The sequence below is a fragment of the Amblyomma americanum genome, chromosome 1, assembly GCF_052857255.1.
Source record: "Amblyomma americanum isolate KBUSLIRL-KWMA chromosome 1, ASM5285725v1, whole genome shotgun sequence".
Taxonomy (NCBI): Eukaryota; Metazoa; Arthropoda; class Arachnida; order Ixodida; family Ixodidae; genus Amblyomma; species Amblyomma americanum.
In genome coordinates this window covers 46,526,693-46,551,913 of record NC_135497.1, presented here as the reverse complement: position 1 = coordinate 46,551,913, position 25,221 = coordinate 46,526,693, and the positions used below count along the sequence as shown (strand labels likewise).

Below are 25,221 nucleotides of genomic sequence, written 5' to 3'. Positions count from 1 at the left end.
ATGTGGTGCTTCGTGCCATCTGTCACTTCACTTCGATGTGCGGAAATGTCGAAAGCAGTGGCCCTCCAAAGAGCAGAGCCATGCGTTCGCGTGTTCGCACTAAGAGTGGACAACCCTGCACTTGAGAGATTTTAAGTTTCCTCAGGATATGCTGACTCCAGACGAAAACAGGTCCTTTTTTTTTAAACGTCGGCAGGCACGCTGAGGTTTTCCCTCTTGTTCACTTTGCGAGTGTCAAGAAACCATCTGCCTACTCTCTCTGTACCATACAATCCTTGTATGGCGAGTTACCTCTCAATTAAGCCCTTACTATGTACAGATAACTACATCTTTTACTGTTATCTTTGTATGGATGCGCCAGTGGTAAATCAAGAAATAAATCAAGAGATTTGTATTGTTTAACACTTACTTTAAAGCTGAGGATATGGTTGAAAATGTGCCATTTTCCGGCTACAGGGGCTTGGTTGTGTGTAGTGACTGGTTTCTCTTTATCAGGGCTACTTGACAGTTGCCATGAAAAACAGGCTTTTCAAAGGTCGTTCCTCAAATAAGAAAGCGTTTCCAATGTTACAATGGAAATGTTATTTGTTAAAACTTCAATCATTGCAGGTCAGGGATTGATAGTTTTCAAATAAGTTCAAAACCTGCAGAAGGAATTTTGTAACTTCTTTCCTGCCTTAAAAACCCAGTATTTATTTGCTGCTTTCAGCAAGCAGAGGTCTGTTTTATGGCACATACTTTTCACTACCTTGAATGAAAATTGTGCAGTACAGACCCACCGTAAAACTAGGGGTGTGGTATACAAATTGCTTGTTGCAACTACTTCGCCGTTAGAGCATGCATAGTAAGGCCTTGAAGTCAGATTCTTTACATTTGCAACTGTTTCATAAAAAGCCTATTCTGGCAAATGGCATTTAGCAAAACTGTCTTCCTCTGAATGCTCCTAAGGATAACTTTAGTTCATTCTGGAACATGCATATTTAAAATATTTCTTTAAGGCATGATTGCTCATATTGGCTCTAGTTACCTCACAGTATTTAGTTTTGTGCCTCCAGCATCACTGACTTGCAGCATATGTCAAATAGAGCAGTAAAATGCTCGCTGTTAGTTTAAACCACAACTTATCATGGGGCTGTGCACTTTTTGTTGTGTTGCATGAAATATACTTATGTATGAAACAATTTCTTTCAGCTGCACTTCACATGATTCAAATTTCACCAGAAGAAAGGCTGTAACACAACATTGCTCACTTCCTGTTTCTTTCCCAGCACATAACTGCCCATAACAGCACATATGTAAGATATGAACAAAAAGAAGTGCATGTATATGTTCCGCACATGCATTTTGTGTACTACCAACACTATGATATGATTAACTGATGTCATGTAGAGAGAGCACAAAAATAGTTTTTTTGCATATATTGCAGCATGTTTATTTCAAGTTTTAAACTGGCCATTTAAACGACCCATTTCTCAAGCATTTCATGCTAAATAAGCCGAGTACCAGATCAGGTTAAAGCTTGTACCCATTGTATCACCGGTGGATACGCGGCGGCACTAGGGATCGAACTCCACACCTCCTGCTTGCGAGGTGGATGCTCAGACCACTAGACCACCGCTGTGGTCACCCCCCCTGATGTTGCTTACACCAGGCACTGTTAAAGCCCGTATATATATGTTAAATGCATTTTAGAAAGCTATCCGGTTCCCAAGTACCATTTAATTTTTATAGCAAAACCACAGTTCACCTAGCTGGGCAAACCTGCTGCATACAAGCCAGCAGAACAGTTGCATGTACTTGCTTCATTAGGAATCATAAAAATCAAGCAGAGCCTGCCCTTCATGGTGCATTATACCCTGATTTCGAGCAATGATCAAGATGGGCAGATGGTCATTTCATTGGACACTTGCATGTTACATTCGTAGAATCAAAAAGACAAGTATTAGTGCAAAATCTTCAAGCAGAGTTTATTTTAGAGTTTATTCTTTATATTATGAAAAAAATGTTGGATCAAGTTATGGTACACCTTGTATGGTGAAAGGGGCTCCCAATTTGTGAAAGGCTTAATTTTGGAATAACGGCAGCGTTTAGGCTAGTTGGTTAACCATTGTTTAGATCTTGGACGTGCCCAAAACTACACTGAGAGTAAGAGCACTGTGTGTGGCCATCACTTTGTGTGTCCTTGTCTTTTTGCTTTCTTTCACAATCTAAACTTGATTTTGCAAGAGAGCAAGGAAAACAAGGATGTTTAAATTCTGATAATTAAGGATAAAAGATCATGTTTTATTGTTATGTTTAAAGTGTACATTGTACTGCTATAGCCGTGTTGCAACACTTCCATTGTGCCTTTGCATTGCCTCACTTCCGTCGTGCCATTGCATTGCAGACTCTTGACTTTTGTTTATAAAATAGGCAATCTTTTTTTGCATTCGATTACAACACTTTAGGTGTTATCTCAGAGTTGCGTGGTAGCAAACTCTCAGATTTAGCGGTTTGCATTATTATGCCAGCATAACTTGCTAAGCGTTTCACTGCAGTCTTGTTACTAAAAGTCACTTGAAAGCATTCAGCCTGATGGTCATTGAGGGTTACTGTCCATATATCAAAATGCCGGAACAGCTGTACTCTTTACAGCTACCGGAACTAAGGTACATTTCATGACATGCTGGCTGATGAGTGCTGGAGCACCAGACAGGATTTGGAAGAAACAATTTTCAGATGTGTGCTTGGTATCACCTTGTTTTCTTCCAGTTGTGGAGAGGTGTTCTTTTCATTTTTGTTGTGTTAAACACTCAAGTTTTGGGCAATTTGTGATTACCTTTAGCTTGTGTTCTCTTTTTTGTTGAGGCACAAGCACTCCACTTTATTACATTTTAGTATAATTTAAAATTCATAGGGCACACCATGAATAAAACTTCTACATGAATAATCTACGTGTGTAAGTTCTTCATTGCTGCTATACAAACTAAGCGGAGACAACTTGTAGTTTAGCTCTTGCCAGGATTTATAGGAGAGTCTCATTAACATAATCACATGACCAATACAAACTGGGTATTATTGTTTGTGCAATGAAAAACAGTTTTAGAATATTTGTTAGCAGCCGTCAGTGTAGGACTGGCCTCAAAATGCTTGGTGCTCTATATAGCTCTTCTTTTAGACAGGATTACTTTTTCTGCACCTGCAGCCTGATACTGCCAAGATGCCAGTTCTTGGGTGAACTTCTGATTTTTTTTTGTCACACTGAGCAAACTTCCCTCTTGAGCTGATTCTGAACAGCTCGAGCAGGAGTGTAACGGATTTCATTATCGCCTTCGCTTAGTTTACATTTACCTCAGGACAATGGACTCTTCTAGTGATCTTTAAGTATCTATGTCTTGCACCAGCTGCATGCCACACTCCGAAGAAATCTAATCTTATCTAGTGAGCTTATAATAAGCTATCTCTAGCTGTATTTTTTCTTGGGTTGAAACTCATTGTTGTGATATAATGTGCACAAGCTGTTTCCTGGCCTCGTGCTCAGCTTATCTGGAATGAAATGCTTGGGAAATGGGTCTCTGACCTCAACTTGAGTAGACAAAATTAACTTGTGCTAGGGCACTCTTTGGCCACAGATGCCTTGTACCATTAAAATTTATCAAATTCATTCTGTTGCCCTAAGAGACCATTGGTGATTCATTCGCTGCATCATATGCCGTGACCAGGTCCATTTTCTTTTATTTTCTTCCAGAATATTGACAACTCAGGCTTTTTCTGAAATCAGCGTTGCCACAGACCAGTGTTACTGCTAACATTTTCATCTCTGTGGCCTACTATTCTTCGTGAATTCAATCTCAGGCCTCTTTGTTAGCCTTCAAGTTTCAAGATGTGGCTTTTCTTTTTAGCAAAATCACTAGGCTCCTTCAAAACACAAGAATGCCCACCGAGTTCACTGCAGGCACTTCTGAATCTCCTGATAATTTCTCTCTCATGGTCTAGATCTCCGAACTCTACTTGGCTTTCATAGAGCTTCCTTACCACTTCTAATGTTCCTTTACTCATCGTAGTCTGTTATTCTCATTGGAGACTATTGGACTTCTTATGTGGTTTCTGCTTACTCTCTGTGCCCACAGTTCTTTCTCTGCTTAGGACCCCAAGCGTACACTGCAATTCATCCTCGTGAATACTTAACAGCACCATCAACATATCAGAGCTTACTTGCTGTTTGTCTCCCACTGCTTATATTTCGCTCATGTATGCTCTCATTGCTTGTTGCTGCTTTTAGGTTTCCTCGATGATTTTCTGTTTGCTCAATCCTGGCCTTGATATATTTTCTTCTGCTGCTTAGCTTCGAAATATTGTTTAGGTTAGATGGTTCTGCTACTTCTGATGTTCACTTTGAGGTTTGACAGCTTCATGCTTTGTTGTTTCTTTATAACCATCTTTGTCTTCTTGATGTTGATTGGCAGCCCGGAACAAACGCACATGCATCATTTATGTTAAGATGATGAGATGATAGCCTAACACGTCGCATCGTTGCTATTGGAACCCCCCATGTACTTGCTTCGTTCCACTGTGAGCAAAAAAGTTTGGTGGAGGTCGCGATGAGGCACACTTTTGATTAGACTAGTGGCGAAGGTTTACTGTTGCTTCGCAGTAAAGCGCTCCCATCTGTCGCGCACGCGAGCATTTAGACGGCTGTTAGATACTACTATCAAGGATTTAGCCACTGTACCGTCGCTGGTTCGTTGTGTAGGTTTTCAGATCAGTCTCGCACTGTCACCGAAGCCTTTCGTGTGTCAGTCATGGCACTGTGCTGCTGTATTTCTGTCCAGTGTAAAAATATTTTCTGTGATTATGCTACGTGCACTGGTTCTTGTAAAAGTAAATATTTTGTGTCGCTTCAACCAGACGACACTTTAGTGTTGCCAAAACCATGAACTGTCTACCTGGGACGGGCATGGCTTTATTCCTTGGTAACAGAGCGTGTAAGCGCACTGTTTTTCGGTAAGATCATGTACCAACTGGCCCGACAACTATCCTTAATGCAGTTAATTTCTTATAAATCAGGCGCCTCTTTTAAGTGGTTTCTCCTGGATTCTTCTGTCTACACTTCTCTCGTCATTGTAGCAACATGCAAGGCGTACCTCTACTCAGTTTCTATCAAACGTCACTTTATCCCGCTCGAAGTTCTCTGGATAGTAGGTCTCTTACCACCGTCAGGGAAGCATGGCGACAGATTATGCCGTCTTCTCTGCTCTGAGGCCTGGCACCAAGTGGAGTACTTCAAGGAGTGCCTCAGAATAGCCTGCTTTCGCGAAGCTCGCCGGGAGAAGCTGGGAAACGCCTGCAACAAGCTTTTCCGAATGATTCACAGATGGCAGACTTCTTTTGGAAGAAGGTTCTAGGGCGCTGACCGATTGTCAGTTCGGATTCAGAAAAGGCAAATCTATGGAAACGGCGCTCCTTGCAATAAAATAAAATATATTCCACAGCATTGAAAACAGAATATATACGCTCTGTCTTTTTGTTGACTTCAGCAAAGCTTTTGACCTTCTCGACCATAACATATAAAACTCATTTCATATGGCATCCATGGAAAATCTCATGCTTTCTCTAAGTCGTATCTCAGCAATAAAAGCCAGTGTGTCTGTATTAGCAACTAACAGTCATCGTTACTACCAATATATTGTGGTCTACCACAGTGGAGTGTTTTAGGCCTGCTTCTATTTAACTTATACACAAATGACATAGTTCATATTGACAACAGTGTTCAGTTCATTATATATGCTGATGACAGTACTGTGCTTATTTCTGGTAATGATCCCAATGCCCTTGCGCTTCATTGTAATGATGTACTTGAAAAATTGTCTGCCTGGTCCCATTTAAATCGCGTAAAAATAAACAACCAGAAAACGAAAGCCATTTTATATTGATCCAGAAATAAGAAATTCATTTTAGAAAATTCTCTAGTGATTCAAGATAAAAATATTGACCTTGTCGATACTCACAAAATTCTTGGTGTCTATTTTTCTTGCCATTTGAGTTGGGACACTCTTGTCAACTGCTACAAAAAAAAAATCTCTTCAGTGACTGGAGCTATGTCGCGATGTCGCATACTGTTCTGCCGCAAAAAGGTTAAACTTCAGTTATATAACGCATTATTTGCCCCGCACATGAGCTACTGCAGTTTAGTGTGGGCAAGCACCACAAGAGCAAATATTGAAAATATGACAGTTCTGCAAAAAAAGGTACATTTGCTACATCGCTAATATTGATCGTCACTCGACAAGACATCTCTTTGCAAAATACAATAATATTAGCTTTGACCATCACTATGAACACCACTTGCTACATGATGTTTTTATGTATTTCAACATGACAGCCAGAGTTTCCTTCGTTCGATGGCATTGCGGCAACCTAAAGCTACTCCTTTATAACTTGAATTTCCAAACCCTCGTTAGTCCCATACTTTCGCACTCAGTACAAATTGCTATCATTAAAGGTTCTCTGAAACGCCTTCTGAGTAGAGCACATTAACTCACTTAATCACTGCACTGTGTTGCCATGAAAACCAGAGCCAAATAATACTCTTCTACACGCAGCAGATGACCCACAATCATGCATCAAAGTTGGAGAGCCCTTCCCAGCGACTTTTTCGTGCTCGCACCCTCTTCCGTCCCCCGCATCTGCGTAGACAAGTTGAGAGGTGGCCATTGGTTAGATTCTTTCAGATGTCAGGCAGTTACCATGGCCACGGCCAATAAGCCGTTTAGCTCCGGCGAGTGGGGAAGCTCCGCTCCCGGGGGGGGGGGGGGAGGGGAGGGGGGTCGGCGAAGAAGCGCCTACCTTCCAGTGTGCAAAAAGTGACGAGAGGAGAGGGAAAGGCGCGAAAACGCTGAAATTCAAATTTTAACTACAGATAACTCAGCTTCTACAAAGCGCATTTAAAAAATTCTTGCTGGACACTATTCGTGAAGCGTCGTGCTTCAATATCCCAGGCATGCCGCAACTTTATTAGAGCCTCCTTCACAGCCTCTTTAAAACACACTCTGCCAGCCTTATTAAATAAACACAGACAGGTAGCCTTCAAATTCCCAAAAGAACTATGAGCACACTTTTTTCAGTTGTAAGAATTGATTGTCGTGATGAATCTTGCAGCAGGTCTGTATTTTCTGATACCTTCTACTACACAGTGTTGTAATTGATGTTACCGTACTCTGTCATCAATGGCTGCTGTCGTTTTGTAAACGGCTCCAGGGCCCCAGTCAAGTTGTAGGCAGCAACTTTTAGCCCTGGAGACCGTCCAGTATTCTGGTAAATGAAGAATTGAATATAAAAACTTTGCCATCTCCTGAGCAGTGGGGATGCTGAGGTCAGTAACAGCAAGAAATTCCACGTGCAGCTGTGCAACGTGCAACTTAAGGAACCTTTCTAGAGAGCATTGGATCATTTCCTGGAGAGAAAAGCGAGGTTGTAATTGCAGCCACCCCCACAACCACTGTTTTGCAGAGCATATCACTTCGCCTGTATGGGCGGAAAAAGCAGCATGCCAGAAAATTAAATATTGATTAGGGAACCATTCTGCTGCGCTCAATGGGTTAGTCTTGCAGGCGTTATTAACAAAAAGTAGGCCTGCACAGTAAAACAAATGCACCGCCCATTTGTGAGTATATCTTGGATTGCTTAAGTGCCTTGTATTATCACCTGCGGGACAGGTACCCCTTCTGCTTCACGAGAAAGGAGGAGGAGACGTCGTGGAGGAGCTCTATCCGCCACGCGCTTTTCCAGCGATGGTTCGTGAAGGTCCAGCCATTCACGACAGACCAGAACAGCGGTGGTGGAAGGAACAACTTTCGGTGGGTTAAGTACAGCAACAGGTGCGCATCACCTCAAGTGCGTCTGCGCAGTGGTGTTCTGTGGAGGCTGCCATCATAGAGCTGCGACGGCTGACGCCTCGTCTGTATGCTATAGCATTTGGTGCTTCATCGGGAAGACAGTGTTACGGTGATTGGCTGAAGGGAAGTGACGCCGCCAGATCGGAGCATTCCTGTTGTCTGGAATTAAGTAACGTCACAAGACGGTAGCAATTCCACCTGCTGTAGAGAACGAACGTCACCACCAGACCGGTAATGACGTCACTTTCGGTAAAGACATCAACAGCTGGTAATGCTATCGCACTACCAACACAGAGTGGAATTAGACATCCCTGTGAATTTTTTTTGTGCCGGTTAGACAAAGCAGTTCCGGCAAGTAAAAATCCTTCTAACATCATTTTTAATTCTCTCGCTCGCTGGACTTCCGGCCTGAAATATCAACTACAATTTTGTACTCTTTATTACAAACTACCAGCTATCTTGAATCAAGCGTGGGGTCTTGTGTAGTCCGAGTGACCATATAAGTATGCACATGTTTCTTAAGGCAAACGTGCTAATTAGGATAGCTTTCAGGTGGCCCTCACTTTGAAAAGCATAACTGATACATCATTCAAAGCATTCCATTCAGAGTTGCATATATGTGTTGGAAGGATATTTATTTATTTTGTTTATAATTCTGTGAAGCCTGTGAGATCTCTTACATAGTTGGAAAAAACACTTCTGACTCATTTACATTAAAAGCATTTCCGGCCTCTGCTGAAACATCTCACCGAAAAACAGCGTGCTTTCATGGTACGAAAAAAGAAGACATGCACAATCACAGCGCTGACTTACAACTACAGGTTTATCACATTGCTCGCAATAAATACCGAAAAGGAAAACAAAACCCAAAGGAAGGCGAGGAAGATTTCCTTTTATCGCGTCATGTCGTCACGGTTATTCAAGATATTCAATCTCTTTTCTTGTCAAGCTATTGATGGTGTGCTAATGTATGACGCGCTTTTCTTATCTATGATGAATGCTTTATACAGCATGCGCTTGTGCTGATGATTATACCGCCTCAAACTCTGGCTTCATCCAAGGATGGGTGTGCAATGACAGGCAGGGACGTGTTTTACGAGCGTGCTGCCGTATCCCATGCGGATGCTATTGGCGTGCACTCGTAAATGGTCGTTTATGCAGCGTCCGCTTTGACCCACATAAGATGCACCACATAGATACGCAATTTATTAGGCATAAGTAAATGATCTTTTCTAGTCCTTTGGAGGAAAAGGTAATATAGAGATCGGTCCACATAGATACGCAATTTATTAGGCATAAGTAAATGATCTTTTCTAGTCCTTTGGAGGAAACAGGTAATATAGAAATCGGTCGATAATTTGCTTCATTTCTGTTTCCACCTTCAAGATTTCAGCGACTCTTGCTCGCATCATACCCCCAGGAAAGGTAGCCAATTCTATTACTAGGTTAAATATATAAGACAGTACTAAACTCAAAAATTCAATCGCATACGTTATCGGCTTTATTTGTATGTTGTCATAATCAAGGGCATTGCTGTTTTTTATGCATAGAAATGATCTGCGTACTTCAGTTTTGTCCGTCGGCCAAAGGAAGATGGTTTCATGGGTACTGATGCTTATTTCAGGCAATGTTGTTAAGCTGTAGTTATGATTTTAGACATTGGTAAAGTGATTATTAAAATGATTAGCAAGAGCTTGACGAATTAGGTCGGCACCATTAACCGTTAAAGTTTCTGGAGACGAATCACTTTTACCTCTGCCGAGTACATTATTTATTGTTTTCCAAATAATATGTGGCCATTTTTTGCATTTGTCAGAAAAAAAGATGCTCGTAATGAGCTTCCTTTGCCCGTCTAAGCGTAGTATTTAGCTTATTTCTAAAGGTTTTAAATTCTTTAAGGTTTCCCTCCGTCTGTGTGCGAAGAAACTGAAAGTACAGACGGTTTTTCTGTTTGATTTGTTTCAGGTGCCCATGTGTAACCCATGGTTTCTTCGCCTTCTTGGAATGGTTTAGTGTTCTAAATGGGAAATGTCCTGTATACGCTCCCGTAAATATTTCTATGGATTAGGAGTATGCTTCGTCAACATTAGTTTCCTTAAACACAGGGCTCCAGTCATACCTACTGATACTATTTTTAAACGACTTGAGCGAGTTGCTCAAGATATGCTGGAAACTGAATGATTCTGCGAGTTTTTGGCTAAAGTTTGTGTTTTTGACAGGTCATAAAAACAGGACAGTGGTCACTGATGTCACTTGAAATAGGGCCAGCACTGGTAACAATGCATGTGTTCGTGGTAATTAGAAGGTCAAGGGCAGAGCAGCTTGAAATTGTAATATGGGTTGGCGAGGTGAACGGTTTGTGAAGCCAGAAGCTTGAATTATATTTCTTAAGTTTATTGCACTATTATTATCTGATAAAATGTTAATACTGAAGTCACCTCTGCCAATTAAACAAAACTTGTTTCTGCTGGCATATTCCAGTATGTCATCAAGTTTATTTAGAAACGCTTTTCATATTTCCTTGTGGAGGAGCCATGGAAAAAACTTGTCATTGGCGTACTGAATACGGCTTATATTATGGGCTATAGATGCGATTTCATTTGTATAGACGTTAAATAGAAATGGACCGAAAAGGCTACCTTGTGGGACACCGTACTGAATCAAAACGGAACGAGACTTGTGGATATCGACTGAAATATCTTGTTGGCACCTGTTTAAGTATGCAGGAAGAAGTTGAAGGGAGAGACCATGGACACCATAGATTTCAAGTTTGCAGAATAGTATTTAAGAAGGTCGAAAGCTCTTGTAAAATCAACGAAAATATCAAGAGTCAAGTTTTTAGCTTCAATATTCAAAATATTTTCTTTTTGCAAGAGTAAAGCAGGTTCCGTGGACATGCCCTTTCGGAATTCAAACTGACTATCATTTATTAAGCATGTTTCAAGAAGAACCCATCGATTCTTTTGAGCATTACTTTTTCAAGAGCCTTCAAAAACAGAAGGATAGAAATTGGCCTATAGTTTGTCAACTTATTTCTATCCCATCCAGTTACTCTTGCGTATTTATTCATGCAGGAAATATACCTGATGTGAGCGGCGAGTTAAAGATATAGCTTAAGCATGGTGGTAACAGATCCGCAGCTAACTTAACTGGTTTTATTTAGAAGCCATCAAAATCGATGGAAGTCGATTTTAGGTTCATTACAGTGCTGAAGACCTCCACACTTGTCGTTACATGGAAAGAAAGTCTCTAAACCTACATTTAGAAGAAAACGAAGAGCTTCAACAGGCAACTACTCTGTCCAAATCTTGTAAAGAACTCATTAAATTTATCTGCTAAAAAAGGAAAGAAATAGGGCAAGCCATTGATCACAAGCTGGCCCAGGTGCATATTTTTATTCTCATTTCGAAATGATTGATTTAGAAGCTTTCAAAATGCTTTCGAACCCTTTTTACTAGTGACGTAATGTGAGTGGTCAGCAGATTTAGAACTGCGCATCTCGCAAGTTAGCTTGTTGCGGTATTTTTTAAAAGCGGCTAGGTGCTCAGTTACGACTAGACATGAAACGTTTGAAAAACGTGGACTGCTGTTTCATCATTTTGATGTGTACTAGAGTCACCCAAGGCTTACGGAGCTGAGTGTCTGATTTCTTTTTCTTCAAGGGAAAAGACTTATTGTAAATTTCTTTCAAAGTACTTAAAAACAGCTAATAAGACTCATCAACAGAAAAACAGGCAGCAACACAGTTCCAGTCTGCAACAGATACTCATGAAATTGAGCAAGTATCACATCAGTTATACACTGATAAGCAAAACTGTTCAGTTGTGCGCAACTTGGTGGACAGACATGTAGTACGGATACAAAAATGGCACCATGGTCACTCAGATCACAAGCAATAGTACCAGCAGAAATAACGGGCGAAGCAATGTGTGCTATAAAAACGTCGGTGGTACTGGATGACGTAGGTGTTATCCTTATGGGCGTGGCATAAGGTTTTGAAAACCATTGGAGGTAATTGTATAATTCAACTGTCCAATTATACTAGAAGGTATGTTGATATTGAGGTCACCACCAATAATAATGGAGTATTGAGCTTCCGAGGTAAAATAAAGGAATATATAGAGGTGTGTTAAGAACGTAACTGGATCACCTGATGGCGGCCTGTAAACAACAGAAACAATTCTGTCCGCAGTCTGAAGCGCAAGCATATCACAGTCGGGTCGTTATAGAGAGGTCAGATAAGACATGTCTATTTAGGCTGTTTTTACCTAAATGGCAACGCCTCCTCCACGATTAGGGCGATTAAGGAAACAAGAATCATATCTGGGCAATTTCACAAAATCTGCATCACACACAGCCCACGTTTCAGTTAACAGAATTACATCAAAATTGTGCTGCCTACTGTAGACAAAATGTGAAAAGCCATCAGATTTGTTACGTAAGGATCGTGCATTAATATGTATGATATAGAGGAAAGTGTACATTAGCTGTATCTTACCGGTACTCACCTATGGGCCAGGGCCAGAAACGTGGAGGCTAACAAAAAGGGTTCAGCTGAAGTTAAAGACAATGCAGCGAGCCACGGAAAGAAAAATGATAGGTTGACGTTAAGAGACCGGAAGCGGGCGGAGTGGGTGATGGAACAAATGCAGGTAAATGGTATCCTGGTCAAAATTAAGAGGAAGAAATGGGCTTAGGCAGGGCATGTAATGCGAAGGCAAAATAACCGCTGGTCCTTGAGGGTAACCGAATGGATTCCAAGAGAAGGCAAGCGTAGCAGGGGCGGCAGGTTGGGGAGCGGATGAGATTAGGAAGTTTGCAGGCATAGGGTGGACGGAGCTGGCAAAGGACAGGGTTAATTGGGGAGACATGGGAGAGGCCTTTGGCTTTCAGTGGGTGTAGTCAGACTGATGATGATAATGATGATGTAGGCAGAGAAATTATTTAAGCCAAGGCAACCATTTACTTGATGTGGAAGCAGTAATTAATGACAGTCCTTTACATTGGGGAGGGGGGATACTGGGCTAACAGAGCAAGGTCACACTCTGAATGGCAAATGCAGAGACCCCTCTCTTCTTTCTGAACTGTATTATTCTACTTACATTGCATGCGAATTTGAAGCCAAATCGTTTCACCCGTTCTTTCACTATCCTAAGCAGGTCTCGTGAATACTTAGGCATGTTCTCTTTGACGACAGAACTATCTGCATCGTGCAGGGCACTCTTTTTTGCAACCTATTTGTCCCTAAGCTCCTGACGAGAAAAGCGGACAAGAATAACTGGAGTTCTGTCCCTTTGTGCGGGCAACCTATGCACGGCCATGGCATCCTCTTGCATTAGTAGTTCAAGAGAAACATCGGCACCCACCTCTTTAATCTTAGCCAGCAGTATAACAGAACCAGAACTCAATGGCAAACACTGGTGTAGTACGGAATTCCCCCGCATCAGAAGGACAATGATTGAGCTGCGGAGAAGCTAGATGCGGGAGGATTTCAGCACATGCAAGCCCGAGTGGTCTGCATTTGGTTAGCCCCGTGTTGCGCGCTTCACGTTTCACCACGACAGCACAACAGAACGTCATTTTTAGTGAGCTTGGACTCACTAAAGCTTGCACTTGGTCCTGTATTGCCTATAAGATTCCTCTCAAGTGTAGACATTCATACATAGGCCAAACGTATCAGAGAGCACAAAAATAATCTTTGCACATGCAAAGGTTGCTGGCCCATCTTTTTCAAAATGGTTATCTTGTTTTGCCATTTATAGCACCACTAAGGGACACAATGGAGTGTCTGCTCAGCTACGAAATGTGTAGAAAGAGACTGTCTTGAGATTTTAACACTCATGGTTTTGTGAGCTTGTACTTATACAGGAGCAGTGTGTTTCTTGTTGTCTTAAGTTTTCATTCACTTTCCTAAAAAACCAGTTGCAAGACTGAAGCATGTCCTGTCTTGCCTTCCCGTGTCATTGAGTTTGGGCCTACTTATCTTCAGCAACCGCCATCTCGTCCAGTTTTCTGTTTTGCTGAAGCAGAGAATTGGTTTGCTTCTGAGGCAGAAAAGGAAAAACCTTCACATAACTCTTTTTCATTGATGTAGGCCACCACTTACAAAAAAAGAGGGGTGGCTTGCTTTTCGTAGAGATGGAACAGCCTCCTAAAGTTCTGTCCAAAGGCAGCATTTACTGGCACTTCAGTTATGGCCACACCAGGACCTCCTTTCCGCTTAGGACTGATCCTCAGTGCTGAATGTCCTTTCAGGTCTTGATCAGGCCAGCACGAGAACGTAGCATTGCAAGATGTACTATGTACATTGCTGCATAGTTTTGTTTTCATACTTATTGCACCTTAAGCGGTTAGGTTTGGCTTGGTTCGTTTTCACACAAGTGGTAGTTACTGTTCTTTCCGGACATAATTCCGAGAGCAGTTATACTTTTTTCTTTCAGAATGCCCATAACCCATTTTGCTGTCACGCTAGGCTTTCCACGAGCAAGCAACATGTGAGCAACGTATAATGATAAAATAAAAACTACTGAAGATATTGTGAAACTTTGTAGCTGTCTGATGCTATTTCAAGCCAGTGTGCCGAATTTCATCTCCAAGTCAAAAATTTAAGAATTTCCTCTGATCTTCTCATCCCCTCTTATGGCAATAGCTGTGTGACGGTGTTCGCATGACATGCACCTGGGGTCTACGGAACAATATAACACCTGTAGAGTTCTGTCCCAATGAACGACATCATAAACTGCACCAATATCTCCTGCTGAGTGGTTTTTGCTTTGCAGGTTTTTGTTGTCATGGGGGACTTAATTTAGTAACAGTCATTGTTCCGTGTGGATGTAACTAAGAATGGTTTATATTATGCCTGGAAAGAACACCAGCATCAGTTATTGTACTGTCTGGCCGGAACTAAAGGCATAGAAAAAAAACATGGTCAAATTAGAATTTCGAATCATTTGAAATGCTCGGAGGTGAAAGGGCTAGTGGTAAGCTGCATTTGAACTGCTTGACCCGGTTGTGCACAACTTAGTAAAACTAGTGCAGCCAAACAGAACACACCTGAAAAATAAACGTTCGGCTAGCGGCAGCAGCTGGCCACGTCAGCAAAATTTGAATGCCTTTAGAAGTACACAATAATCTGCAAGATGCATTCCCTGCTGGGTAAGGTTTCGTGAGATGTACCTGTCGTCATCTGCTATTCTAGTGTTGCCAGATTACAAAACTTCCATTGTTGCCAGCTATCCTGACTATAAGGCCCAACCCAGTGTGGCCAGACTGCCCCATACCCCCTCTGTCTTACATTCTTGCCTCGCTCTCGTTCAATCGCGCTGGAACCGCCAAGCGCGTTAGAGCAGCGCAGTGTGGAGCGGCCGTCGCCTTTTCGCCAAGCGAGAGAGCACGTCCGTGGCGGTTGTCTAATTAGTTTCTTCTGAGGAAAGGAAATCGTGCAACTTGGTTGTCATGTTAGAAAGTGATGTCTCGTGCGGGACCATGCTCACTTGAAATAGACTCGATATGCGCGCATTCACGCAACTCAGTTGGTGTGTGATGTCTCGTGCAGGCGGGTACCCCTGGCATAATCTGCCGGTGCATGGCCCTAGCGAGCGTATTACGCCATGTTAATCACGTGCTATACTTGAAATCAACACATTAAAATGATGTCTCGCGTAGGTGGGTACACCTGGCGTAATCTCCAGGTGCATGGCCCTATAGCGAGCGTGTTGCGGCATGGCAGTGCCGTGCTGGGCTTGAAATAAACTCGATATCTGCGCATTCACGCAACTCAGTTGTGTGATGTCTTGCGCAGGCGGGTACACCTGGCGTAATCTGCCGGTGCATGGCGGTAGCGAGCATGTGACGGCGTGTTAGTCGCGTGCTATTTTTTCAAATGAACGTGTTATGCACACATTCACGCAAAATTGACACTTTGACTCAATTAGGCAGTGTTTAACTGAATTACTGGTGAGAACAAACTTCAGTTTAATGCAGTGTAAATGAAGTACATGATATTTAAGCCAATCAATGAGAATAAAAAAATAACTTACAGTACAGAGGACATATCGTAGAACAAGTAAGTGTGCAAAACTTCCTTGGGGTATGGTTTAGTGAAGAGTTGTCTTGGACCCTTCATGTTAATTATCTGCTGTCCGAACTCACGGAGTCTGTTGGATGCATTAGAAAAATAGCTTCTCTTCTACCTCTGTGGCTAAAGCAATCATTATATTACTCCCTGTTCTATTCTAAACTTTTGTATGGCATTCTGGTGTGGGGAACAACGACAAAAGGGAACTGTGATAGGCTACAACTACTGCAAAAACGTGTCCTCCGAATTTTTGTGAACCACACCGGCTGTATTAGATTGTTGTCAGCGCAACCACTTTTTCTCAGATTTGATGTTTTACCAGCAAGTAAAGTCTATGGATACTGGGACAGCAAGTATATAAAAAGAAACTTCACAGTGTTTACTCTCCTGTTTTGGCTCAATATGATATTTGTAACCCAAAACGCACAAATAAAAAAGTCAGAACAAATTATGGAAAACAAGATCTGGAATACCAAATAATAGACATGTTAAATAACTCTGCTTCTATTTTAGATTTCTGCCTACCCAGAAAAAAGGTTCTAACGTGAACAGCAGGCAATTTCGTTTTCCATTGAGATTGTTGAGTAACAATGATAAATGTGAATTTTGTTTTCAACTGTTGACTTTACGTGTTTTTGGGATATTTGAGTGAATCTTCAATGTGATTTTAAAAAAAAACTCCATAGTGCTTGAGTACAGCCATATGTTGTATGTATGCATGTACTATCTGTAACGCAGCTTCTCTTTTTTGTACTAGCTCTGCTGTACTGCTGTAGGTTGCTCCTTTCGTTACGGGGGCAGAGACCTCGTCAGGCAACCATGCCTTTAGTCTCTACCACCTGCAGGATGATGTGATTTTCTTGCAAATAAAAACTGACTGACTGAAGCAAGGAAATCGCAGAATGTGAAGCATGGTGGGCACTTGAAAAAAGTGCGACATTTGGATGTTGACAGAAGCAGCGTTGGCAATACAGTTACGTCATGTGCGTGCATCCTTTTATTGCCCAGTCACTGCACAGTGGCTAGATTATTTTTTTTTCTCTTGGTTAAGAAAGCTCTCTGGAGCTCGTGCTGTGTTAAAATCCACATTAAGAAGCTGTCAACTGAGTGTAGAAAGTACTAGCGGTTCGTGGAATGTGAACACTGGAGTAGTAGGAATTCTACGTGGTCACGCCCCTAACAGGTTTTGCGAACATCTGATAGGCCATTTGGACATTCAAACTGCAAAGCATTCTTTAAAAGCGAGTGGCAACTAGGATAATAATATTAGAGGTCTGAAGATTCTTCTTAATTTCCATCTCTCAATTCCCACTAGTTAGTTCTTTATTCCAAGCATGTGTACATACTTGAGGGGCAGGGCAAAAGGCATAATAAGCCTGACGAAGCCCGTCCCCCCTGGTGCACCTGGCACAGCAACACAGCGTAACATGTAACATAGTGTAACAGTAACATAGTACAATCAGATATGAAAAATTACCTTTACTTTTGTGGCCAGGTTTTCACGAATCGTTATTGTGAACGACTCGCTTTATCTGCGCTGTTGCTCGGGAATCAAACTGTCCACGTTAACGAGGCAAAAGTAAAATAATGCAGCTCAGATCGCCTAATTCCGAGCACTTCATAACTTTAAATGACATATTGATCAGTGAGAAGAGAGGGATCACCGGTCCACTGGGACGCAAATGCGATTTCTGCCAAGTCACCAATTGGGTGGCCCTGATAAGGGCAGTTTGTGACATTCCTTGTGGTTACGCTTGGGGGTACTAGAGGGCAAAGGCCTCGGCCAGTTGAAGGAATGGGTCCTGGCACTTTGTCCGGCCGTTTATGCTTGCCCACCAGACCCAGTTCAGGTGTGACTGAAAGAGTGCGCGGCTGGTTCCACCGGTGCGCACCAGCACGCGCTTAGCTTTCTGCCACGCTTGCTCGATGTTCTGCGTGTGCGCACCGGTGGTCGGGTCGACGAAGCTGACTTCGTGGCACACTGTGTCATGCTCGAGGTCCATGTCACAGGCTGCGTCCTGCAGAGCTTCCAGGTGGTTGTTGTCGCCCCGCCATTCGTCAGTGACTATTTTCCTCCGAGGCAGCGCGTTGTTGGTGGTTATTGCCTTGAGAGTGCCGCTTCCCGCTTCTCGACTTGAAAAAGTCTGGTTTTTCCCATAGCAACCCAATGCAGGCAGACAACCCAAGGTCGGCGATCCTCCACACCGCCGTAGTTTCCTTTGAAACAGCCTGGAACGCCGTCCGCAGCCATCAGACGACCATGGTTCACCTTTCAGCGACCGCGGAACAGGGATTCGTCGACCTGTACTTCCTCCCCGGGGCCGCCCATGCGTGGCCTCTGTAGCAGGTCCCTGGCCACAACTTCACGAATGAAGTTTGTCCAATCCGTGCGGGCCTCTCTTTCGATCTTAAACCGCCCCTGGCTCCACTCAGAAGCTAGCCTGGCGTTCATTCCTTTGGCTGTTGCGTGCATAAGCCAAATGATTTCACATCGCGACATCTTCACTTGGGCCCGGTGGACGGCATCCCTGAAAGCTAAGAAGCTGGCCGTGGCCTGACGGCCGTGAAGGACAGCTTCTTCGTTTTGTTGGGAGAGCTCTTTCCGGCAGGTGCCGCAGCGGAAGGTGGGCCGAAGACCCTTCGGACACTTTCGCATCCGTGTCACGACAGAGCCCGTGCAGGTTGGCTTACCGGGGTTGAAGCCCAGGTCTCCGCAGACCCCCAGAAGTGCTCAGTGTTCAGGAGTCTTCCGCGGCGCTGCGGGTCCGATGGCGGGGCGGTTAGTGCTGGTGGGAGCAGCCCGTATTCCCGGCAAAACACGTCCACGGCCTTCTCATCGTTGAGCATACAGGCAAAAGTGATGATGTCCGAGTCCACCCTAACAGAAGCGGTAGCCATGTCGCTCTGGACAACTCGCACCACCGGCTCACTTAAATATGGTAGCGTCAATTACTCTCACACTTTGAGACGAAGACAGAGGTTTCTTCCAACCAAAAACCCTCATTCACAGCCCGCGTTTTCACTTTCTGCTCTGCTGACTGAAGCTAGGTGCTAGCACGAGGGGAGACGAGTGAAATGCTACTGTATGCTTCTTCGAAAACGGAGTGGCTGCCCCGTGATGAACCTGCATCCCCCACGGCCATCACCATGCAGCTTTCGAGATACAGTTTAATGGATCAAGTTGTCAAAAGGTTACATACATTTCCTTGACCAGCACCTGTCTCGACTCATTGTTCCCGTTCACACCCCCTTCTCTATTGTGTCCTTTCAACAGATTCCTTTTCATACAAATATAGGGACATCCCCCCCTTCCTTTTCGAAGAAGAATACGAGATTTCTGCCTGCAAACGCACGTTTTCGGTTGGAAAATTGTAATTCTAATTGTAGTTCTCTTTAATTCTAATTCTCCAGTAACACGCTCGCTAGGGCCATGCACCGGCAGATTACGCCAGGTGTGCCCGCCTGCGCGAGACATTTTATTGTGTTTATTTCAAGTATAGCACGCAATTAACACGCCGTAACACGCTCGCTATAGGGCCATGCACCGGCACATTGCACCAGGTGTACCCGCCTGCGCGAGACATCATTTTAACATGTTTATTTCAAGTATAGCACTCGATTAACACACCATAACACGCTCGCTATAGGGCCATGCACTGGCAGATTACACCAGTGTACCCGCCTGCGCCAGGCATTTTAACGTGTTTATTTCAAGTATCATCATCATCAGCCTTATTACACCCACTGCAGGGCAAAGGCCTCTCCCATTTCTCCAATTAACCCTTGCTTTTGCCAGCGTCATCCACCCTTTGCCTGCAAACTTCTTAATCTCATCCACCCACCTAACCTTCTGCCGCCCCCAGCTACGCTTACTTTCTCTTGGAATCCACTCCGTTACCCTTAAGGACCAGCGGTTATCTTGCCTTCGCATTACATGCCCTGCCCAAGCCCATTTCTTCCTCTTGATTTCGACTAGGATGTCATTAAACCGCGGTTGTTCCCTCACTCACTCTGCCCACTTCCGATCTCTTAACGTTACACCTATCATTTTTCTTTCCATGGCTCGCTGCGTTGTCCTTAACTTAAGCTGAACTCTTTTCGTTTGCCTTCACGTTTCTGCCCCGTAGATGAGTACCGGCAAGATATAGCTGGTGTAGTACACCAGCTATATCTTGTGTCACTTTTCTCTTGAGGGAAATTGGTAAGCTGCCATTCATGATCGGAGAGAACCTGCCATATGCGCTCCACCCAATTCTTATCCTTCTAGTTATCTCCCTCTCATGATCCGGATCAGCTGTCACTACCTGCCCTAAGTAGACATATTCCTTTACCACTTCCAGGCACTCACTGCCAATTGTGAATTGCTAGTCGGTTGAACATTACTTTGGTTTTGTGCTTGTTAATTTTTAGACGCAGCATTCTGCTCTGTATAGTACGCGAAGTATGCCACGCGATTAACACGCCGTAACACGCTCGCCAGGGCCTTGCACTGGCAGTTTACGCGAAGTGTACCCGTCTGCGCGAGACATCACGTGCCACATGAGTTGCGTGAATGCGTGCATATCAAGTCTATTTCAAGTATAGCACGGTACCCGCCTGCGCGAGACATCATTTTCTAACATGACAACTGAGTTGCGCGATTTCCTTTCCTCAGAAGAAGCCAAGTAGACAACCGCCACGGACGTCTCTCTGGCTTGGCGAACAGGCAGCGGCCGCTCCAAGCTGCGCTGCTCTAATGAGCTTGGCAGTTCCGGCGCGATGGCACGAGAGCGAGGCAAGAGCGTAAGAGAGGGGGGATGGGGCAGTCTGTTTACACTGGGTTGGACCTTATAGTCTGGCAACACTGGAAATTTTGTAGTCTAGCAGCACTGTAGTATGGCGCAACACTGGAATAGCAGACGACGGGTACATCTCGCGAAACCCTACCCCCTACTGAACGAAAGTATTTGCGGTTACTGAAAGGTAAAGCAAACCTGTCGTCGGAACAGCAGTCTTCAAAATGCAAGCGTGAGAAAAACACCACCACTAAAAAAAAAGCATTGCGCAAAAACTGTGAACATACAGCACAGATGTTTCCACACAAACTTTAAAGGAAACCATTCTTTAACCTGGGAGGAAACGAAACCTCCGACCCATGGATGCAGCCATCAAACCAAAAAATTGTGGCGGCAAAAAAGTTTTTTGTGAAATGTTTTGGAAAACCTAATTTTTCCAAACTAAGCATAAAAAGTAGCGCCTAATCTATCAAATTAGATGTAAAAATTATTGAAACTACTTTTTTAAATGGCTCGCTAAGCCTCGTCGCCTCGTATCAAAACACAAATGCTCAAAATTGAACCAATGCCTCCTGAAGAACATGCCTGAAGCGTTTTCTCGACTTCGATGGGCCCTGAGATCGCCACGAAATTGCACAGACCCACCGCTAGGCAGCGCTAAAAGATGACCCTCAATATCGGTCTCAATGGCTGGGAGACTGATGTGCGGCACCCGATCATGCGGTTTCATCCTAATTTTCGGGATTTAATCAACTTTTATTTTGTTAATGACAAAAAACATGTTATTGAATATCTCAGAGTGCAGCAAATGCTTAATAAGTTTGAGCTGACTTCCATATAATACTAAGAGGGCCATCAGTTTCGATTTCGAAATCTGAAAGCGTGCTACGCATGCCGTTCTATCATGCCGTTAGGACCTTTTGTCTGCTGCATAATCAGTAACTTTTAGACGGTTTACAACAAAAGGAACGTGTTCGAAACATCCATATTGCAGCAAGTGCTGTATGTGGCTAGAAATGGAGCAAAATAAGTATTTACAACTGCATGATGCGTGGTTGTATATTGTACTGCTGCCAATGGCAAGAAATCAATTACTACTTCGGACAAGCAAAAAGGGAAAATAATCCATGTCATAGAATAAGGACCGGTGGAAGTCTGGAATTACCTGACCTCTCAACTGTAGCCAGGTGACCCGTGGTAAAGGAGGACTGCATGGCGCTCAATGGATGGTAGCCGGAGAAGTCGCGGTAATTAACCTGCCCGGTTAGCCGTTGGCGCGCAGGGGGCACATCCATCATATCTAATGTTCTTAGAACACTGCAAAGCGCTCGTATGTTACAATCTTGCTGCGCAGCATTGCGAGAGGGTTTTCGATCAGGTGAAGCAGACCTTGGAAGGCCCAGCCTGCGCTATTTCTGGTCATTTTTCCGTCTAGCTTTCGCTGCATGGTACCTCCTTGAATAACGTTGACAAATTTCAAATAAACTCATGCCCCTCTTCTATATTCTTTCCATAAAAAACACAGCTCACTAGGTTCCTGTGTGATGGTGATACACACACACACACACACATTGATGTTGGGAGTATTACAGCAGGCCTAACTAACCGCAGATTTCTCCAAATGACAAGGATGTGCGTTAATGAAATGACAACTGGAACACGGGGAGTATCAGACATAGCGAGCGACTTGTGAATATTAAAAAAAACTGCACTTGAAGGCACAGACACGTACGTGCTTACAAGGAAAAATGGCATGCGTTGGTGCGATGAAGGCGGTGGAAATCGTTTGTTACTGCAGTTTTAAGAATCTTCAGGAAAGAGGTTTGTTTTACATCTTCGCAACTGCGTTCTTGTCTGTTATGTCAAGTGCATGGTTTGTTAGCAACGGTTTGATTAACTTTTTGCAGATATTATTGAGTAGTGCTTCCCTTGCTGTGGCCGCTATCATGTTCTCACAGGTCGGGGCAGGCAAACCCGCGATTTTATATTAGTTGTGGAGCAAGCATGTGTCCAGTGGCCTTTGAAGATGCGTTCGGTCTTTGAGCATCATGATATTGACGAACTTCTTGAGGCCATGCAACACTCTGCGGAGCGCTGACGTCAGGTGAAAGAGTCCACCCCTGTCTTGGTGGGCCAACTGTCTACAGTAGCATTTCCTTGGCTGTAAAGGCAAGCTACAGACTGCAGGATTATTTGATGTGTTTGGCTGCCAGTTTTTTCTTCTAATTACCTTGAGCCGTCTTTCCCGGAGTTTTAAGTTGGCAGGAATTTCAGGGAATGAAACGCCAGGGTTCTTGTTTCGCTGACTGGACAGTCAAAACGGAACGCAACAGCAGTGCAGTTTAACCCGCTACTCCCTCCAGCAACTACAGTCATCGACGTGTCACTTGTGAAAAGGTAACATTAAACACACCACACAAATAATATAAGAAACAGCGCACCAGAAGGCATACTTTTTGCTGCAACGGCAGTCACAAGAAAATTTTGTGCTGCCTGCGTGCCGTCTGCTAGAGGGTCATCTGAGAGCGCCGCCATATGGCGGACGCGCGCTCTACGGCGGCCAGAAAAACCCCTGACGCTTCAGGCATGTTCTTCAGGAGGCATTGAGTCGAACCATCGCCTCTTTTAGAAAGATGCCTGCTGTATGCGCCAAAAACCTGCTGCCCTTACCTTTCTCTTTTTCCTCCTTTCCACTTAAGGTTGTCGCTAGCGATCCTTGTGGCGGCCGCTTGCAACACATGCTCGCATGTGCACATTACCGCGCGGTCGTGGCGCGCAGTAGCTGTAGCTCACGTCTCTGCGGCAGACGGCGCCTTCCGTGCGTTTTTGATTGTTTAATAAGCAAACGGAAACTTAAGTGCAGAAAAATGAAAGTTAAAAGGCCACGAATAGATGCAAGTGGCCAGAACACAACGACTTAGCTCAAATACAATTGAGCAGACGGGCCGCCACGCTTGTCGACCAGCGCCGCCGATGCCGCCACCGGCTGCTACCGCCGCGGCACCACACCACCCTGACTGGCAGAGATAGGGAAGTAGCTAGCGTCATCTCTTAACAACCGTCCGCAACTCAAGGCACGGCGACTGCAATGGGTGAGCGAACGACACCGCAGGCATCTTTCTAGAGGAGGCAATGGTCGAACGAATCCAAATCCAAACCATCATGAACGCTCGATCTCGGCACAGAAGCACTGGAAGTTGATTTTCTACTTTATTGAGGAATTCAAAATAGTTATTAAAAAGCTAACAAGGGCTCACGCATTCTACTCATTGTGAAGTTAAGACCAGCGACGATCTTCGCAACCAAATCAAGGATTTTAAGGGGAAGATTCACGCTTTGAGTCTTGCCAATACGCATCAAAGGAACCGAAGCCCAGGCACGGTGTGCAACGTAGGCCCGATGTGCATCATACAGCAAACCAATCGAGTCTGAATTTCGTAATCGCAAGAGGCATCGGCAATGAAGCACAGCCCTTTAGTTCGGACATGTGAGCGTCATCGCCGGAATGCAGAACTGCCAGCATAAGTCGGAAGTCGCAGCTCATAGACCACATCAGGTGCGCTCGTCTGGCGACAAGGCTATGGCGGTGTGTGAAGGTAACCTAGCGGAGACCCAAAACTCAGCTTGGGAATATCTAAAGTAATGCACTTTTGGCAAACCGGGCAGCGTCTCGCAATGTTGAACGCGTCAAATATAAGAGTAGGCGCAAATCAAATGTTGCAGTAATGTTATACGTGGACGCCAGAAATGCAATGAAATGCGCTCACTAGCTCAGGAATTCCGGAGTTTGATGGCAGCCGTCAGTTTTCAGATAGACATGAATACAGAAGAATTGGAACACTGGGTGTAAATAAACCAATTTGAAGCTGGAGACGCTTCGGCTTCCACTCAGGAGCCGTGTTCACGTACTGTGGTTTGAGGTCGATAGAAGACCTCGCCCGCACCAATAATGTATCGAGGGGGGCCTTGTTCATGTGGAGTGGTGCATGATGAAAATGAGTAGCAGTTTGTGGCTCAGCATGTGTCATAGACGTCGGGCACAAGCATGCAAAAAGGCGGCGTTGCCGAGACTACGGTGTGCCTGGTGGTTCGAGTAATCCTCGATTCCAGATATGTCTGGCACTGCAGGTTCCTTTCCTTCTTTAATATGCATTGCTTGACCAAGTCTATCACGGCCTTTGGCTTCAACATTTTTCATCAAGCGCATTTGAGGACCTGTTTTTGTAGACGTGGCAAGGTAAGTCTGATAGAAGAGTCTACTCAGACTAACTCATACAGTAACGGTCTTGATTTACACCTATGAGCCAACTCACTCAAAAGTAATTAGCAGTGGTGTATCAGCCTCGGCACTGTTTATTTCCGTTTCACCAATGTATACTTGATCAAATTCTGTACACAGGATACTCTAAATCGCGCCTGAATGTGTGTCTCTTGGTGGCATACCATCAGCTGTTGCACATTCAAGTTTGGTACCTCAGTATCCCAAGACCGTGAA

At 44.0% G+C, this 25,221-nt stretch overlaps 1 protein-coding gene across 15 annotated transcripts in view; it reads left to right on the top strand.

Annotated features, from left to right (window-relative positions):
- The window catches only part of LOC144112734 (uncharacterized), a 72,791-nt gene that overhangs the window by 43,275 nt on the left and 4,295 nt on the right, over nt 1–25,221 (top strand). For 2 of the 15 annotated variants that reach the window (XR_013310418.1, XM_077645558.1), the window contains 2 exons: nt 7,695–7,835; nt 14,315–14,417. The exons of 1 other annotated variant lie outside the window; for it this stretch is intronic. Coding sequence is in view for 6 of the 14 variants with exons in the window: in XM_077645558.1 (XP_077501684.1) it covers nt 7,695–7,835; nt 14,315–14,383 (210 nt within the window). In the remaining 8 variants the exon portion in view is untranslated. 12 more of the 15 variants (XR_013310416.1, XM_077645563.1, XR_013310415.1 and 9 more) reach the window with 7 other exon arrangements.